General features: G+C 44.0%; 1 protein-coding gene and 1 non-coding gene across 6 annotated transcripts in view; both read left to right on the plus strand.

The window, feature by feature from the left end:
• The window catches only part of diaph2 (diaphanous-related formin 2), a 727,774-nt gene that overhangs the window by 158,288 nt on the left and 549,309 nt on the right, over positions 1–20,177 (plus strand). For all 5 annotated transcript variants that reach the window (XM_055927231.1, XM_055927234.1, XM_055927235.1 and 2 more), the window contains one exon: positions 17,458–17,597. In XM_055927231.1, the coding sequence (XP_055783206.1) occupies positions 17,458–17,597 (140 nt within the window). The remainder of the gene's footprint in view (positions 1–17,457; positions 17,598–20,177) is intronic.
• Positions 29–102, plus strand: trnat-ugu (transfer RNA threonine (anticodon UGU)). Its single transcript has one exon. It is a non-coding gene; the product is annotated as a tRNA-Thr (tRNA).

Consider the following 20,177-nt stretch of genomic DNA (forward strand, 5'->3'; position numbering starts at 1 on the left):
GACTTGCTGTGTGTGTCTGGTGTTGTTTGTCCCTTGTGGCTCAGTTGGTAGAGTATGGCGCTTGTAACGGCAGGGTTGTGGGTTTGATTCCCACTGGGGACCAGTACAAAAAAATTACTTGAACCCCATCGAACATCTCTGGAGAGACCTGAAAATAGCTGTGCAGCAATGCTCCCCATCCAAACTGACAGAGCTTTAGAGGATCTGCAGAGAAGAGTGGTAGAAACTTCCCAAATACAGGTGTGACAAGCTTGTAGCGTCATACCCAAGAAGACTCGAGGCTCTAATCGCTGCCAAGTTGCTTCAACAAAGTACTGAGTAAAGTGTCTGAATACTTAAATGTGATATTTAAGTTGTTTTTCTTTTTATAAATCTTCTAAAACTTTGTCATTATGGGGTACTGTGTGTAGACTGAGGGGGAAAACGATTTAATCCATTTTAGAATAAGGCTGTAACGTAACAAAATGTGGAAAAAGTCTAGGGGTCTGAATACTTTCCGATATTTAATATAAGTATATAATTTTTTGCTACTGCTCGACTAAAGAAATCTCGGTTGACCAACAGCCTATCAACCAAACAATAGACCAGTCGACTAAATGGGGTCAGCCCTAACATACATACACACACACACACAGCGCTCTTGTTGGTAGTCAGAGAGGGGTCTGGACAGAGCTACGCAAAGCCACTTTCTGACCACATATACAATATATTATTTAAATTCTCAGGTGTGCAAGGTGTTTTGCTGCTGAAGGTGGTCAAATGCCATTTTAGCTCGTATGTAATGTTCATATGTTGTGTCTAAGTGCCAAGGGCGTCTAGTTGGAAAATGAGTACCGTATTTCAATGTGAGTGTAACCTTGTCCCCAGGCTATGAGTGTACAGTGCATATAAGCCTGGTACATCAATGATTCAACGTTGGCCTTAGTGGGAGTGACCGTATAGTTCTATGGGAGTGACCTTATGGAGTAAAGAATTTGTCATTTAATTTGAGCGAATCACACGAGTGCGAGACGTGGCTTTGTGCTTGTTGTGTGCTAGCGTATGTCTTATGAAAGCAACAACTGAATAATGTTTATTTTTTTATCTAAAAGAATGCCTCTCAGAAAATTGAGTTTATTATCTGGGAAAACAGTTTTTTTTATTTTTTGTAAACGGTTAAGACCCATTTAATGGAACGTTGTATCCTTTATCCCTGTAAATCCATGTTATGAATGAATAAACCAGTTTCAAATGAACAATATATAATAGGGGAGTCACTTAGCCGTGACTTAGCAGGCAGACAGGCATCCAGTTACTGTTAGATTGAACATTAGCATGGGCAAAACGAGTGACCTAACGAACTTTGAGCATGGTATTATCGTCGGTGCCATGCGCGCCGGTTCCAGTATCTCTGAAACTGCCGGCCTCCAGGGCTTTTCACACATGACAGTGTCTAGAGTTTACAGAGAATGGTGCAACAAACAAAAAACATCCAGTCAGCGGCATTCCTGTTTGCCTAAGCAGCTCATTGATGAGATTTCGAAGGAGAATGGCAGAAATCGTGCAAGCTAACAGGCGGGCCACAAACAGGCAAATAATGGAGCAGTACAACACTAGTGGGCAGAACAGCATCTCAGAACGCACAACTCGTCGGTCATTGTCACGGATGGATATTGCAGCAGACGACCACACTGGGTTCCACTCCTATCAGCTAAAAACAAGAAGTAGCGGCTCCAGTGGGCACGCGATCACCAACACTGGACAATTGAGGAGTGGAGAAAAGTTGCCTGGTCCGACGAATCCCGATTTTCTGTCCAAGTCCTTGGCCCCTTTCTACCTGGTGTCAACAGTATACGCTGGTGATGGTGGTGTAATGGTGTGGGGAATGTTTTCCTGGCACATCAAGTCCCTTGATACCAATTGAGCAATGTTTCCATGCCCAGAAAAATTCAGGCTGTTCTAGAGGCAAAGGCGGGTCCTAACCAGTGCTAGATGGGTGTACCTAATAAACTGGTGTATATTAACATGCATTATCATTTCTCCCGACAGTAGAAGAACTGCTCTGGCATGCTGTATGAAAGAAAGTGCTTCACCCACACTGCGCTGAAGGAGCGGCAGAGGCTGCCAAACTATCCTCAAATGTCAGACGAGGCGCGCTCTGTTGTTCCAGAAGGCACTCTTGTCTTGCTTTTCCAAAGAGAAAGTGACATTTTTTAGTTTGTTGTGGCGAAAGAGCGCTGTTTGAACTAGAGCTGTTTGAAATAGGCTAGGAACTCCTTCCAGGGGGGACCTCTTTAATCAAAGGACAAGGCCTTGGCTTTGTTTGATTTGGTTTTGTCATCAAGATACTGCCTTGTTTAAGATGTGAATCAAATTTTATTTGTCACATGCTTTGTAAACAACAGGTGGAAACTAACAGTAAAAATGCAGAGAGAGAAAATTGAGAAATAATAGAGAAGTAAAACACGTAATAATAGATTCACAATGAATAACAATATCTTTGCTTTATACACGGTGTACCAGTACAGAGTCGATGTGCAGTGGTACGAGGTTATTGAGGTAGATATGTACATTTAACTAGGAATATAGTGACGGATAATAAAGAGCAGCTGCGTGTGTGATGAGTCAAAATAGTTAGTGCAAAAATGGTCAATGCAGATAGCTATTTGGTTATCTATTTAACTATTTAGCAGTCTTATAGCTTAGGGTTAGAAGCTGTTCAGGGTCCTGGTGCATTGGTACCACTTGCCGTGCGGTAGCAAAGAGAACAATCTGACTTCCGTGGCTGGAGTCTTTGAACATTTTAGGGCCTTCCTCTGACACCGCCTGGTATAGAGGACCTGGATAGCAGGGGGATTTTCCTCAGTGATGTACTGGGCCGTACGCTGTACCCTCTGTAGCGCCTTACGGTTGGATGCCAAGCAGTTGCCATACCAAGTGGTGATGCAGGCAGTCAAGATTTTTATTTTATTTTTTATTTCACCTTTAGTTAACCAGGTAGGCTAGTTGAGAACAAGTTCTCATTTACAACTGTGACCTGGCCAAGAATAAAGCAAAGCAGTTCGACACATACAACAACACAGGGTTACACATGGAATAAACAAAACATACAGTCAATAATACAGTTGAAGAAAATCTATACACAGTGTGTGCAAATGAGGTAAGAAAAGGGAGGTGAGGCAATAAATAGGCCATGGTGGCGAAGTAATTACAATATAACAGTTAGACACTGGAGTGATTGATCTGCAGAAGATGAATGTGCAAGTAGAGATACTGGGGTGCAAAGGAGCAAGATAAATAAATAAATAAATACAGTATGGGGATGAGGTAGATTGGATGGGCTAATTTACAGATGAGCTATGTACAGGTGCAGTGATCTGTGAGCTGCTCTGACAGCTGGTGCTGAAAGCTAGTGAGGGAGGTAGGAGTCTCCAGCTTTAATGAGTTTTGCAGTTCGTTCCAGTCATTGGCAGCAGAGAACTGGAAGGAGAGGCGGCCAAAGGAGGAATAGGCTTTGGGGGTGACTAGTGAGATATACCTGCTGGAGCGCGTGCTACGGTTGGGTGCTGCTATGGTGACCAGTGAGCTGAGATAAGGTGGGGCTTTACCTAGCAGAGACTTGTAGATGACCTGGAGCCAGTGGATTTGGCGATGAGTACGAAGCGAGGGCCAGCCAACAAGAGCATACAGGTCGCAGTGGTGGGTAGTATATGGAGCTTTGGTGACAAAACGGATGGCACTGTGATAGACTGCATCCAATTTGTTGAGTAGAGTGTTGGGGGTTATTTTGTAAATGACATCGTCGAGGATCGGTAGGATGGTCAGTTTTACAAGGGTATGTTTGGCAGCATGAGTGAAGGATGCTTTGTTGCGAAATAGGAAGCCGATTCTAGATTTATTTTTGGATTGGAGATGCTTAATGTGAGTCTGGAAGGAAAGTTATCAGTCTAACCAGACAGCTAGGTAGTTGTCCACATATTCTAAGTCAGAACCGTCTTGAGTAGTGATGTTGGACGGGTGGGCAGTTGCGGGCAGCGACCGTTTGAAGAGTATGCATTTAGTTTTACTTGAATTTAAGAGCAGTTGGAGGCCACGGAAGGAGAGTTGTATGGCATTGAAGCTCGTCTGGAGGTTAGTTAACACTGTCAAAAGAAGGGCCAGAAGTATACAGAATGGTGTCGTCTGCGTAGAGGTGGATCAGAGAATCACCAGCAGCAAGAGCGACATCATTGATGTATACAGAAAAGAGAGTCGGCCCGAGAATTGAACCCTGTGGCACCCCCATAGAGACTGCCAGAGGTCCAGACAACAAGCCGTCCGATTTGACACACTGAACTCTATCAGATAAGTAGTTGGTTGAACCAGGCGAGGCAGCCATTTGCGAAACCATGGCTGTTTAGTCTGCCGATAAGAATGTGGTGATACGAAGATGCTCTCAATGATGCAGCTGCAGAACTTTTGAGGATCTGAGGTCCTATAGCAAATATGTTCAGTCTCCAAAGGGGGAAGAGACATTGTTGTGCCCTCTTCACGACGGTTTTGGTGTGTGTGGACCATGATCGATCCTTAGTGATGAGGACACCGAGGACCTGGAAGCTCTCGACCCCCTCCACTACAGACCTGTCAATGTGAATGGGGGTGTGCTCGGCCCTCTGTTTCCTGTCGTCCCAGATCAGCTCCTTTGTCATGCTGACGTTGACGGAGAGGTTGTTGTCCTGGCACAACACTGCCCGGTCTCTGTCTCATCGTCATCTGTGATCAGGCCTACCACCGTTGTGTCGTCGGTAAACTTAATTATGTTTTTGGAGTCGTGCTCGCTCACGCAGTCGTGGGTGAACAGGGAGCAGAGGATGGGACTATTAAGTACCCCTGAGGGGCCCCTGTGTTTAGGGTCAGGGTGGCAGATGTGTTGTTACCTACACTCACCGCTTGGGGGCGGCCCGTCAGCATGTCCAGGAGCAGTTGCAGTCCCAGGGTCCTTAGCTTAGTGGTGAGCTTGTAGGGCACAATGGTGTTGAACGCTGAACTGTAGTCTATGAACAGCATTCTCACGTAGGTGTTCCTTTTGTCCAGGTAGGGGAGGGCTGTGGGGTGTGCAATAGAGTGCGTCATTTTGGGATCTGTTGTGGCGGTATGCGAATTAGAGTGGCTCCAGTGTGTCTGTGATGATGGTGTTGATGTGAGCCAGCCTTTCAAAACATTTCATGGCTACAGATTAATTTAGACAGGTTACCTTGGCGTTCTTGGGCACAGGGACTATGGTGGTTTGGATAATGTGGATTTAAAGACTGCTGTGGCTAGATATACTGTTGTCTCTACTGCAAAGGTATGAAGGAGTAATAGAGAATAGGAGAGGAAGAAAAACAAAGCCTCAGAGTGTGAAAAAGAAAATATACAGTAACTCAAGTGATTACCATCATCACTTCCTCCATCCCTACTTCCCTCTCCCTCTCCTCCTCTCCTTGAAATGAAACACACCATCCGCTGGGACACAACTCTTTTAGAAGTGTAGCGAGGAGGAGATGGAGAAAGAGCATGGCCATGGGGTCCTGGTGAGAAATCGCTCACTGAGCAGTGGAGAGCAGCCTCCCTGGACAGATGAAATGTCCTTATCTTCAGGCAGCAGGGGCTGCCACTGCTGTCCTTTAGGCAGGGCTGCTGTGCTAGAGAAACTCATTGTCCAGGCAGCTAGCATCTCAACTGATCCACACTGACCTTTGTGTCCTCCTAGGGTCGCCACCGCTATACAACAAACATTCTATTACTCAAGATGTTTGTTTACATACGGGTGTGTGCATATGGGTTGTGTGTACATGTGTGTACATGCATGAACCCGTGCGTGCACATGTTTTTGTAGTCCGTCCACCCCCACTCCCCCACCTTCAGCATGCCTGTCACTCAATCCCTAATGAGGATGAAATTAAGGAAGAAAATAATTCCACTTGGCTTTGATACTGCTTGATGTGCACTAATTGCGGCAGATTGTATCTGTATTATTTTTCGTAAGATCAGTGGGGCGCTCTGGTAACTTTCATTAATCACATACACAAAGATGAGGTAATTAGATGTTTCATTATTACCCCACTTTTTCTGGCATTTATTTAGTGAGACAGAATGTTAATATGATTCAATCCATTATTACACAACTACTACCGAATGTAGCTATTATGCTTTCAGCTCATATTGTGGCTTCACTCTGGCTTCGCTCTGTTGACATTGTGGCTTCGCTCTGTTGACATTGTGGCTTCGCTCTGTTGACATTGTGGCTTCGCTCTGTTGACATTGTGGCTTCGCTCTGTTGACATTGTGCACATTGTGGCTTCGCTCTGTTCACATTGTGGCTTCGGTTCCTCCTTTGAGTCATAAAGTTACGATAGTGTGTTTGCGTAATGATATTAGCTGTTGAAAAGTGTCGATCTCTCTCTTTCAAACACATGGAGCACAACAAGATATTAAATCACCTCTTGCCTGATAATTATTTTGTTTTGTCACAAGTTTGAGTGTTAAAATACATACAGACACACATAAATAAATAAAAAGTCCTAATATCAGTGGCAGGTTATCTGACTAGACAGATTGAGATGACACTTTAACATTTTAACAGGATCATTCTGGCACTCTGACCTCACACTGAGATGAATAACACTGAGATGAATAACACTGAGATGAATAACACTGAGATGAATAACACTGAGATGAATAACACTGAGATGAATAACACTGAGATGAATAACACTGAGATGAATAACACTGAGATGAATAATACTGAGATGAATAACACTGAGATGAATAACACTGAGATGAATAACACTCAGGAATTACATAGAGAGGAATTACACTGAGGAATTACACTGAGGAATAACACTGAGAGGAATTACATGGTGTTGCACAACTATCATCTACTCCCATCGTCTCCTAATTATGCTCTTCCTGTACACATCAGAGACGGACAAGAGGCAGACAAGCAGAGATGAAGATAGAGGCAGGGAGAGAGACAAAGCGAGTGGCAGAGAGAGAGAGGCAGAGAAGGAGAAAGGCAGGGCAAGATGGGCAGGGAGTGTGAGGGGCAAAGAGAGAGAAAGGCAGGGAGTGTGAGTGGCAGGAGGGAGAGGCAGGCAGTGAAAGAGCCAAGGACAGAGGCAGAGAGAGAGGCAGAGAAAAAGAGGCATCTCCCGATGCACTGTTCCAGACACTAGGCCCTCCCCACTGCTTCTCAGTGAGTTGACAAAGAGCTTGAATAATGTATCTATCACTCTTGTTGAGTGGGGGACCGGGCTGCGGTGGAGGCTGCCAGCTTGTTATTGTCTCATTACAGGTGAAGATGACATGTGGAGGTGCAACCTGCCTTGGCATGCACTCCCTCTCCTTTTGCCCCGGTTTCAGGCACCTCGCGCTGGTTGAGGAGAACCAGAGGGATGAATAGCAATACTGTAGAGTAATAAAGTGAGGTAGAGATGGAAAGATGGACGAAGAGAGAGGGGGGAGAAAAACACCAGCCATGTTCCCTCTATCCCCCAAATGAAATTGACAGGCTCGCTGAGGTAATTGCTCCCCAGTACTATTTTCTTTGGCAGGAAATACTGTTATCGACGAATACGGGATTCAATAAGGGCAGGAGATGAGGCTGTTTCAGCTGTGGTCAAAAGGCCTTGTATCTGTCCTCTAGCCATCGGGTTTGTCATGCTCCTCCGCCTCTCCATCTCTCTCTGTCTCCATCTCTTGCTCCATCTCCTTCTCTGTTTCTCCCTTTCTATTCCTCTTTTTTCCCCATCTCTCCTTCTCCCTCTCAATCCCCCCTCCCATCCCTCTCTGGGGTCTCTTTTGTCCATTTGCCTATGTTTCCTGGGCCTGAAGGGGAAACTCAATTATCCAGTAGCCTGGTTGGTATCGCTGGCTGCCCTCATGATTGGTGCGGTGTGGTGGTGGTAATATCATCCCAACGGATTGATTTGGGCCAGGGTCATTAAGCAACCTATTATGTGTCTTTGGTTTCCAAGAGGTAAAGGTCAACGGATAGGGAAACCAGAGCCGTAGACTTTCTGTATAGAGCGGTCAGCCTAGTGGGAATTGCTGTGGGGAAGAAAAAAAAACCTAGAAAATAAACTGTGTACAAAACATTAGGAACTCCATCCTAATATTGCGTGGCACCCCCTTTTACCCTCAGAACAGCCTCGATTTGTCGGGGCATGGAAGGTGTCAAAAGCATACCACAGGGATGCTGGCTGATGTTGACTCCAATGCTTCCCAGTTGTGTCAAGTTTGCTGGATGTCCTTTGGGTAGTGGACCATTCATGATACACACAGGAAACTGTTGAGTGTGAAAAACCCAGCAGCGTTGCAGTTCTTGACACACTCAAACAGGTTCGCCTGGCGCTTACTCCCACACCATGTCTAAATTGTCTCAATTCTTAAAAATAATTAATTAGCCTGTCTCCTCCCCTTCATCTATACTGATTGAAGTGGATTTAACAAGTGACATCAATAAGGGATCATAGCTTTCACCTGGTCAGTCCATGTCATGTAAAGAACAGGTGTTGCTAATGTTTTGTACACTCAGTGTATATGTGCATTTTCCCCTCCGCAATGTTTTATTCAAGATGTGATGTAAACAAATGTAATGCCAGACATGGTCTCTTCTCAAGAAAAATATGTGTTTGACATCACGTGTGTCACACATGCATACGTACGACTTGAATACACACGTCGTTATTCTCGACTGGAATACACACGTCGTTATTCTCGACTGGAATACACACGTCGTTATTCTCGACTGGAATACACACGTCGTTATTCTCGACAGTGTAGACATTGTTACACAGATTTTTATTGGAATATCTACATAGGCGTACAGATGCCCATTATCAGCAACCATCACTCCTGTGTTCCAATGGCACGTTGTGTTAGCTAATCCAAGTTTATCATTTTAAAAGGATAATTGATCATTTATGTTAGCACAGCTGAAAACTGTTGTACTGATTAAAGAAGCAATAAAACTGGCCTTCTTTATACTAGTTGAGTATCTGGAGCATCAGCGTTTGTGGGTTCGATTACAGCCTCAAAATGGCCAGAAACAAGGAAACAACAAAGTCTCTTCTGAAACTCGTCAGGCTATTCTTGTTCTGAGAAATGAAGGCTATTACATGCGAGAAATTGCCAAGAAACTGAAGATCTCGTACAACGCTGTGTACTACCTTCTTCACAGAACAGCGCAAACTGGCTCTAACCAGAATAGAAAGAGGTGTGGGAGGCCCCGGTGCAAAACTGAACAAGAGGACAAGTACATTAGTGTGTCTAGTTTGAGGAACAAAACCCTCTCAAGTCCTCAACTGGCAGTTTCATTAAATAGTACCCGCAAAACACCAGTCTCAACGTCAACAGTGAAGAGGCCACTCCGGGATACTGGCCTTCTAGGTGCCCATTTGGGGATTTGATAGTATTTCTGATTGGCTTAACGCACCACCACTAATGAGCTGTGAAGCTTCTCAAAGTAATGTTTTCTTCACCTCAGACAGGAAGCAAACAAAGTCTGTTTTTAAATCCATTGAGAATGACAATAGTTTCTCAATGAATTAGAAAAATATTTCCAGCTCTCTCCCTTTTGTTAACCACTCAGTGTGAAAAGGAAAATGTCATGCTCTGATCCAGTGGAAATATCATAAAATAGGTCTACCTGATGAGCTCCTATCCCTTGCGAAAAATAGCCTACAGCTGTGTCTGTCCCGAGCTCACTGGAGCAGGAAACTCTGAGGGCCCAGAATATTTTATACAATGTTGCTAGAGCAAGCTTCGGGCTAGACCCAAGTTGATAGTTGATACAATGTTTCAAGTTTGTTGCAGACAGGCCACATGTAGCCAATGTGCATTTGTTTTTGTCAGAATATTTTCTACCTGCATGCTACAATGTTTTTATTTGTTGGCTTTATGTAGATTATTTTAAATACAAATGTTGGCAATAGAAGTTTAGGTTTGTATCATTTTCATTTGGATTTGGACAGAATTTTGATTAACCACATGACAATAGTTTTGAGATACGAAAACATTATTATAAATTAAATGAAAGTGTTACACGAAAATGTGCATAGGAAAACTATAACTGGCACGCATGTCGGTAGATATTGTAAGATAAATTGGCATTCCACATGAGAAAGGTTGCCGACTCCTCTTGTAGCCTATTACCGTCAATTTCAGGAGAGTAATTGCAGAATCTGCGAAAACCAGCAGGCGAAAACCAGGCAAGGCGTGATGCTCTGTTTTAAACCAGCTGCAGCTTTGCTAGGTCTTTCTTTGCTGCACGTGATCATATTACCTGACAGTGATGAAGATAGGACAAGTCCAGAGCCTCTAAACAATTAGTAGAGTTGATTTTTATAACAGACAATACCCTCCCCATCTTCACAGCAATTGTGTTAATATGATATGCCCATGATAATTGACCATCCAATGTTTTACCTAGGAGTTTAGCTTCCTCAACTTGCTCAATGGTCACACACTTTATGCACAACTCCAGTTGAGGTTTAGGTCTTAGAGAATGTTTTGAACCAAATACAATGCTTTTAGTTTTAGATGTATTTAAGACTAGTTTATTATTACTCAGCTTTTTTGATACTGACTGTAACTTCTTATTTAGTATTTCAGTGCGCTCACTGGCTTTGGATGGTGACATATATAGAGTGTGGAATTATCCACATACATAGTCATTCTAACTTCTTGTAAGACCAGTGGCAAATCATTTGTAAAAAAAAATAGAGAAGAGTAATGACCTAAGGCTACTGCCCTGAGGAACACCACACTGTACATACAGTGAACTCCAAAAGTATTGGGACAGTAACCATTTTTGTTGTTGTTTTGGCTATGTACTCCAGCACTTTGGATTTGAAACGATATAATGACTGTGAGGTTAATGTGCGAACTGTCAGCTTTAATTTGAGGGTGTCTGTTTCCATATCGGGTGAACTGTTCAAAAATTTCAACACTTTTTGTTCATAGTCCCCCCATTTTAGGGGACCAACATTATTGGGACGAATTTACTTATGTGTATCAAAGTAGTCAAAAGTTTAGTATTTGGTCCCATATTCATAGCACGCAATGATTACAGTACATCAAGCTTGTGACTCTACAAACTTGTTGGATGTATTTGCTGTTTGTTTTGGTCTTGTTTCAGATTATTTTGTGCCCATAGAAATGAATGGTAAGTAATGTTTTGTGTCATTTTAGAGTTACTTTTTATTGTAAATAAGAATAGAACATGTGTCTAAACACTTCTACATTAATATGGATGCTACCATGATTATGGATAGTCCTGAATGAATCTTGAATAATGATGAGTGACAAATATCATACCCCCCCAATAATGCTAACCTCCCCTGTTATTGTAATGGTGAGAGGTTAGCATGTCTTGGGGTATTTATGCGTCTGTAACTTGTGTGAAACATACAAACACTTTGGGTTTGCTTTGAGCAGAGGTCCAGGTGTATTGGAGAAAGGGAGAGGTTACAGGTAAAGAAATACAGTTGTAAACTGAGCGTTGACTGCAGATGTGAAGATTTATTCAGTTCTAAATGGGAACTTGCTATCAATTAAAAAAGGTCTAGAAAGACCTTAGCATGGGAGAGATAGAGGGCCAAACGTCATGGGAAGAGGTCCCAGAAAGAGAGAGCACTTTGGGGTTATTCCAATCCAGAGTAATGAGGAGGCTGATTACCTTTCCAAGCGGCCTGATAACGTCTATTAGTCAGTCAGGTAAGCGCACAGCCAGTCATGTCAGTGCCCTCCACATTTCCAGAACAGCAAGAGGACAAAGATGAATTGAGTGCAGAGATCAATAAGAATTCAAGCGAGGCAGAGAGGTGGTGTGAGAAGAAAGAGAGAGAGAGTAGAATCGGTAAAATAGAGAAAGGAAGAGAAGACAGGGAATTAGATTTTACAGGATGAATAATGTACATGTAAGTGCAGATAATTTGAGCTTGCGTAAAATCTTTCCTTTTATTTAATCAGCTCTGCTAACTTCCCAGCGAGGGTGGTAGTGTTTAAGTCAGGTAGAATGTCTGTGGTGGAAGTCATGTTGTAAGTGATGCAACAAAACAATTCAGACATCTAATCACACTATTGGACAATATTGGATGATGATCGATTGCATATTACGATCTGGAGGATATGATCGATTACATACTGTACATGGATTCATAGAAGCAGGGTTTCTTTAACCTTTCAATTATTCATAGCTATGCTACTTTTTGTTTGATGTTGTTTTATATATACAGTGAGTGTACAAAACATTCGGACCACCTTCCTAATATTGAGTTTTGCCCTCAGAGCAATCTCAATTAATCTGGGCATGGACTCTACAAGCTGTTGAAAGCGTTCCACTCCACAGGGATGCTGGCCCCTGTTGACTCCAATGGTTCCCACTGTTGAATCAAGTTGGCTGGATGTGCTTTGGGTGGTAGACCATTCTTGATACACACGGGAAACTGTTGAGCATGAAAAACCCAGCAGTTCTTTACACACTCACACCGGTTCGCCTGGCACCTACTACCATACCCCGTTCAAAGGCACTTAAAACTTTTGTCTTGCCCATTCAAAATATCGTAATATGCAATATATAGATATAGATATATAGATATATACATGTATATATATATATGTGTGTGTGTGTGTGTGTGTGTGTGTGTGTGTGTGTGTGTGTTGTGCAATACTGACCAAACGTATCCTTTCACTATAACAAGAATCACCCCATGAGCTTAGATGTTTTTTCTACACAATGTCATTAGCTCGCTCATGTCCTTCCTTCCTCTCACATAGACCAGACAGATTCTTTCTCTTTGATTCTGCCACGCGGGAGACGGCTACCAGACCTCTCTTCCCTCCAGATGAAAGAAGCCGCTTATTATCCCCAAACTGCCTATTAGTGCAACATGCTTGGTGTGGAACCACCAAAGTCCTGAGATGAACAGATTCAAGATCATTCAACTGCAATCGAGACATTTCTGATACTGTTTCTTCACCCTGTTTCCACCTCCTCCACCTCCATTGATTCAGTTCTACCTGTAACTGGGTTAGGTTGATATGCCACCTTTTGAGCTCCCGAGTGACGCAGCAATCTAAGACACTGCATCTCAGTGCAAGAGGCGTCACTATAGTACCTGGTTCGAATCCAGGCTGTATCACTTCTGGCCGTGATTGGGAGTCCACAGGGTGGCGCACAATTGGCCCAGCGTCGTCGGGTTTTGGCCGGAGTAGGCTGTCATTGTACATAAGAATTTGTTCTTAACGTACTTGCCTAGTTAAATAAAGGTTCAATACAAAATAAATAAAAATAAAAACATATTCCTTGTTTTTGTCCCAACTTTGGCTGTCAGTTTTGTTTTCCTCAGGTTGTGACGAATAAAACAATGTCTATCTGAAAGAATACCATCTACAATACCACCTTCTGTCAGGTAATCTGACAAGGTGATTTACAAGATTGGAATTCAATGTATTTTCGTTTTTTTCATTGCAGAATTTTTCACATGACAAATGTCAGGGAGTACAAGAACAGAGAATGGATTGACAGAACTCACTATTTATTTGTCTTGGCTCTTCGTTCTAGATTTAGATACTGTTGGGAGTGTATACCGTGCTATTCAGTCTTCTTGGGTTTAGATACTGGTGGGAGTGAATACCGTGCTATTCAGTCGTCTTGGTTTTAGATACTGGTGGGAGTGTATACTGTGCTATTCAGTCTTCTTGGGTTTAGATACTGGTGGGAGTGAATACCGTGCTATTCAGTCGTCTTGGGTATCAGATACTGGTGGGAGTGAATACCGTGTTGCTCAGTCGTCTTTGGTTTAGATACTGGTATGAGTGAATACCGTGCTATTCACTCTTCTTGGGTTTAGATACTGGTGGGAGTGAATACTGTGCTATTCACTCTTCTTGGGTATCAGATACTGGTGGGAGTGAATACCGTGTTGCTCAGTCGTCTTTGGTTTAGATACTGGTGGGAGTGAATACCGTGCTATTCAGTCGTCTTGGGTTTAGATACTGGTGGGAGTGAATACTGTGCTATTCACTCTTCTTGGGTTTAGATACTGGTGGGAGTGAATACCGTGCTATTCAGTCTTCTTGGGTTTAGATACTGGTGGGAGTGAATACCGTGCTATTCAGTCGTCTTGGGTTTAGATACTGGTGGGAGTGAATACTGTGCTATTCAGTCTTCTTGGGTTTAGATACTGGTGGGAGTGAATACCGTGCTATTCAGTCTTCTTGGGTTTAGATACTGGTGGGAGTGAACACCGTGCTATTCAGTCGTCTTGGGTTTAGATACTGGTGGGAGTGAATACCGTGCTATTCAGTCTTCTTGGGTTTAGATACTGGTGGGAGTGAATACCGTGCTATTCAGTCGTCTTGGGTTTAGATACTGGTGGGAGTGAATACTGTGCTATTCAGTCTTCTTGGGTTTAGATACTGGTGGGAGTGAATACCGTGCTATTCAGTCTTCTTGGGTTTAGATACTGGTGGGAGTGAATACCGTGCTATTCAGTCTTCTTGGGTTTAGATACTGGTGGGAGTGAATACCGTGCTATTCAGTCGTCTTGGGTTTAGATACTGGTGGGAGTGAATACCGTGCTATTCAGTCGTCTTGGGTTTAGATACTGGTGGGAGTGTATACCGAACTATTCAGTCTTCTAGGCAGGTAAAACAAATTGATCTGAACAGATGGGGGAAAGTCATGACTTAACCAGTCTAGGCTTGTTTACCGAAAGAGAAGGGGGACTGTTTGGACAGGCCCTGTAATATACATGATAGACTCAATGATTCGTTTTTTGTTTACCCATAACAATTCAGTCACCAGTCCTGGCTGCGCCCCTTCCCGCAGTCATCTTTGACCACAGACATGTTGTTTTAGGTATGAGGCATCGACTCATCAGCTATTTCACAGTAGCTCTACAACAGTGAAACCCAATCAAACCACCAGTATTGTGTAGCGGTATGTTCATGCGAGATGAAACAGTGTCTGTCTTTGCCAGCTGCAGGGAGGGTCTGTGCAACATGTGCTAGCCTCTCTTTTAAAGTTCTACACAGGAATCCATTTAGAAGAAGCATGGCCGCTTGTCATCAGCATGCATGTTAGTCGGGAGGGTTGGCAGCTCCCTGTGGGATAGACCTCTGTGTCAGTTCAGCCTTAGCTGATTGAGGGAAGTTAGAACACATCCGGAGCATCTCTATCCCCGTTCCCTATCCCCGTTCCCTATCCCCGTTCCCTATCCCCGTTCCCTATTCCCGTTCCCTATCCCCGTTCCCTATTCCCGTTCCCTATCCCCGTTCCCTAACCCTCAATCTGAATACGGCGAAGGAAGGCAAAGTTTTGGCTCCTCTTCATGGTAGCACCACTGGGAGATTGTCAATGACATTACCCTGTTTAGCATGTCAAGTATGGATCAAATCACTGTGATCCACAAAGAAAATGTCTAACTCGTGTTGTTGCAAAAAAATTGCTAATTTACTTTGCCTGTTTCCTGTATTTGATAAAGGCTAGTTTCACATGGGAGATGAGCGTGGGTGGACACAAGCAGTATCTAAACTCATTAAAAAAAAGAAGCGTCCTCACTGTCAACTGCATTTATTTTCAGCCAACTTAACGTGTACATATTTGTATGAACATAAGATTCAACAACTGAGACATAAACTGAACAATTTCCACAGACATGTGACTAACATAAATTGAATAATGTGTCCCTGAACAAAGGGGGGATCAAAATCAAAAGTAACACTCAGTATCTGGTGTGGCCACCAGCTGCATTAAGTACTGCAGTGCATCTCCTCCTCATGGACTGCACCAGATTTGCCAATTTTTGCTGTGAGATGTTACCCCACTCTCCCACCAAGGCACCTGCAAATTTCCGGACATTTCTGGGGGGAATGGCCCTAGCCCTCACCCTCCGATCCAACAGGTTCCAGACATGCTCAATGGGATTGAGATCCGGGCTCCTCCTGGCCATGGCAGAACACTGACATTCCTGTCTTGCAGGAAATCAGGCACAGAACGAGCAGTATGGCTGGTGGCATTGGCATGGTGGAGGGTCATGTCAGGATGGGGGAAGGGTACCACATGAGGGAGGAGGATGTCTTCCCTGTAACGCACAGTGTTGAGATTGCCTGCAATGACAACAAGCTCAGTCCGATGATGCTGTGACACACCGCCCCAGACCATAACGGACCATCCACCTCCAAATCGTTCCCGCTCCAGAGTACAGGCCTCGGTGTAACGCTCATTCCTTTGACGATAAACGCGAATCCGACCATCACCCCTGGTGAGACAAAACCGCAACTCGTCAGTGAAGAGCACGTTTTGCCAGTCCTGTGTTGTCCAGCGACGGTGGGTTTGTGCCCATAGGCAACATAGTTGCCGGTGATCTGGTGAGGACTTGCCTAACAACAAGCCTACAAGCCCTCAGTCCAGCCTCTCTCAGCCTATTGTGGACAGTCTGAGCACTGATGGAGGGATTGTGCGTTCCTGGTGTAACTCGGGCAGTTGTTGTTGCCATCCTGTACCTGTCCCGCAGGTGTGATGTTCGGATGTACCGATCCTATGCAGGTGTTGTTACACGTGGTCTGCCACTGCAAGGACGATCGGCTGTCCGTCCTGTCTCCCTGTAGCTCTGTCTTAGGCGTCTCACAGTACGGACATTGCAATTTATTGCCCTGGCCACATCTGCAGTCCTCATGTCTCCTTGCAGAATGCCTAAGGCACGTTCACGCAGACCAGTAGGGACCCTGGGCATCTTTCTTTTGGTGTTTTTCAGAGTCAGTAGAAAGGCCTCTTTAGTGTCCTAAGTTTTCATAACTGTGGCCTTAATTGCCTACCGTCTGTAAGCTGTTAGTGTCTTAACGACCGTTCCACAGGTGCATGTTCATTCATTGTTTATGTTTCATTGAACAAGCATGGGAAACAGTGTTTAAACCCTTTACAATGAAGATCTGTGAAGTTATTTGGATTTTTACGAAATATCTTTGAAATACAGGGTCCTGAAAAAGGGACGTTTCTTTTTTTTAGAATGTACTAGTAGTCATTGTCACCTGCTGGAATCCACAGTGCTTTGATATGTTACTCCTGATGTGTGCTGGTGAGGAGGTGTGATACCTGAGGATCCCATGGCCATGAACCTTTCCTCCTGCCACAAGCGATCATCTGTGTTTCAGCTGGATAAGATCCTAAATCCATAAATCCATCCTAAATGGCACCTACAACACCCCCAGCTAAAGGCTTTATGTTTTGTGATGCAGTTATCAAAATCAGTGGCTAAATAAAAGTTATGGGTTTCTCTGTGTTTCTATTTAAGACTTGTTTTCTTTCTGTTGATCTAGTATTTGTGATACCTTTGGTATGTTTCCCTGTGTTAGGATTGGCAACTATTTTCTGATCAATGTTCAACAGAGTAATAAGACTACAGTTTCCGTACTATAATAATGAATCTCTTCTGTGCGTTTTCTCTGCAGGGAGGACTAAGGAACAGCAAGCATGAGTGTACACTATCATCACAGGAATATGTCCACGAGCTGCGCTCTGGCATCAGTGAGGACAAGCTGCTCATCTGCCTGGAGTCCCTTCGTGTCTCTCTCACCAGTAACCCTGTCAGGTATGGTCCTTACTCTCTTACTGACTTAAGCCTCTTGATTCTTAGGTGGAACTTAAGGCCCTTAAATGAACCTCCATTCTGGCCAACCTGTTCCTCTAGTTATGTTCTACCCTCCTCATGGGGGAACGTCTACTGACGTTCACTCAAATCTCAGTACAGTTCTGACAAAAAATGTATGCACACCTCATTTGCTTCATCTATTGCTGCGTTCACACAGGCAGCCCAATCCTGATATTATTTCCACTAATTGGTCTAATTGGTCCACTAATTGGTCTATTGACCAATCAGACCAATCTCTGAAAAGATCTGATGTGAAAAGAGCTGATGTGATTGGTCAAAACACCAATTAGGGGTTAAAAATATCATAATTGGGCTGCCTGTGTGAACACAGAAGAAGTTGGCATCTGCTGGATATCTTCCATTGCTAATTGGATCTATGTCAGGAGATCTCTTAGGCTCTGATTCACACAGAGCGATGGGCTTGGTTGAACAAGAATAGCCCATAGCATTGCCCATTTAAAACAAGCATAGAGTGGAAGCCCATAGCCTGTCATTCCATCACCACTCTATCTATTAGGTTCTAATAGATAGGAAGTCCCTCTTTTCCACATCAGAAAACCAGCCATTCCCTGTCTCTGAGACCTTAATAAGCATGGCGGCCCTCACCATAAGATCAACGAGTGTCTTTAATATCTCTCCGTTTCCCCCATCACCAAGAGTGGCATTCGCTGCCCACAGCCCCCTATTTTTAATCTGTTTTGATAATAGTTCATGTTAAGATAATTCTCTTTTTCTCTCAGTCGTGTGCCCGTTTCCAGCAAGCTTTGATGGGCCCGTCACTCAACCATAATTAGGCCACGGCAACTGCGTTGTGGGAGCCTTTTTCCACCCACAAAGTTCTCATCTTCCGTTCTTGTAGATAGGGCTGTTCAAATTTAATTTGGTCCCAACAGCCCGGAGGAACCCTCAATGACAGACGAACACTCTCAATTATTCACCAAGCCCCACTGTCGAAGAGATGTTTTTTAATGCGAATCAATGAATGGTGCATATAAAGTGATTATCAGATGAGTGGCAGATCTTCTTTTATGACCGACCCCCAATCTTTGGAGATGGCCCGGCAGTAGCCCCAGAGGGCCATTTATTTGTTCTGGGAGATACAGCGGAGGCAATATCCTGGCATCCTATCAGCTTGGAAAACGACTAGGCTTTGGTGTGGTCTCACTGGAAAGATCATGCACACCCACAGAACAACACAACGTGCTCTGCACTCCAAAGCGATTAATAGATTTCTGCTGAAAATTCCCCCGCCCATCTTTCTTTCTGTGGCTGAGTAACCGTGTAGCTAGAAACCACAGTTGAAAAAACAAGGTAAACAGCAAAACTTTGTTTTTCTCTTCCTTTGAAAAAATCCCACCAATGATGGACACATACTCCGCCTTAAGGTAACCTCCCAAGTTCTTGCTTTCATTAAGCTAAAGACACATTTGCATTGTTTGGCTTTATCTGATAACATAAAACTGTTCCCAGACCTGCCTTTGTGCTGTTTACCTACTGTCTGCCTGCTCATTAATCAGTGGGAAATTGGCGTAAATCATTTCTGTTTGAAAAACCCACATAACGCTCCCTTTGCACCTTGCCGAGCTGTAAAGTTCAGCACCGCTAGCTATGAAAATCACACCACTCCTCCTCACACGGCAAAAGGCCAGTTAGTGCCAAGGGGACCGAGGGAGGCCAGGTTCGCCCTCTGGATGTTTTCAAACCGCTGAACTCGTGACCACAGAGGGAGGGAGCGGCGCTCTGCGGCAGCGTCTTGGACGCCCACGGAAGGCCAAGCTTAGCCAGGAGAAAGGCACCCTGGGGTGAGATGGGGGGGGCTGGGAGAAGCACAGCGCTGTTGGAAGCCCACCCCGCTGCTCCTCTTCAGGCCTCGCATTGTTTTACTGAAAGCGAAGGGAGCGGAGGAGGAGATAGAGGGGACATGTTGGCCTCTTGGAGCATAGCGAAGGTTACTCACAATTAATATGAATGCACTTAATTGTCACGGATCACAACACACAGGAAATCAAACTTGCCGGCCTGTGTTCTGATTGCACTATGTTAATGTAACCTTTTCTCTGCCATAGTCGGTGTGCTGCAAACAGCCATGCGAAACACAGCTGCGTAATGCACTGTATTTTTTGAATTCCAGTACCTACCACCTGTGGACTACGTAAGGACAGGCTTCATTGCAAGTGCTCTTTCATGGTAGTTTAATAATTAATTTAACTTAAACAAAAGTAGACGCCCATTATCTTGGATGAAATATCCTACGTCAAAAGTACTTTCTGGCCAGGGTAGAATGGCAAAAATAGTTGACACATACAAAGTTACCACCTTGAATATTACACTGCCAAAACGTTATGTGGCTGCTCAAAGTTGGTGCTTTCAATGACCTGACCACCACCTTAGTGACCTGACCACCAGCTCTGGCTATTTCTGTTGCTCTAACTTGTTGTGAGTTCTTCAGTATAGGGAGGAACATTGCTTGCAGAGAAAATGCAAATCACCCTGCAGTTTTGCCATGGGCTCATTACTCAC

This window comes from Salvelinus fontinalis, chromosome 6 (genome assembly GCF_029448725.1).
Source record: "Salvelinus fontinalis isolate EN_2023a chromosome 6, ASM2944872v1, whole genome shotgun sequence".
Classification (NCBI taxonomy): domain Eukaryota; kingdom Metazoa; phylum Chordata; class Actinopteri; order Salmoniformes; family Salmonidae; genus Salvelinus; species Salvelinus fontinalis.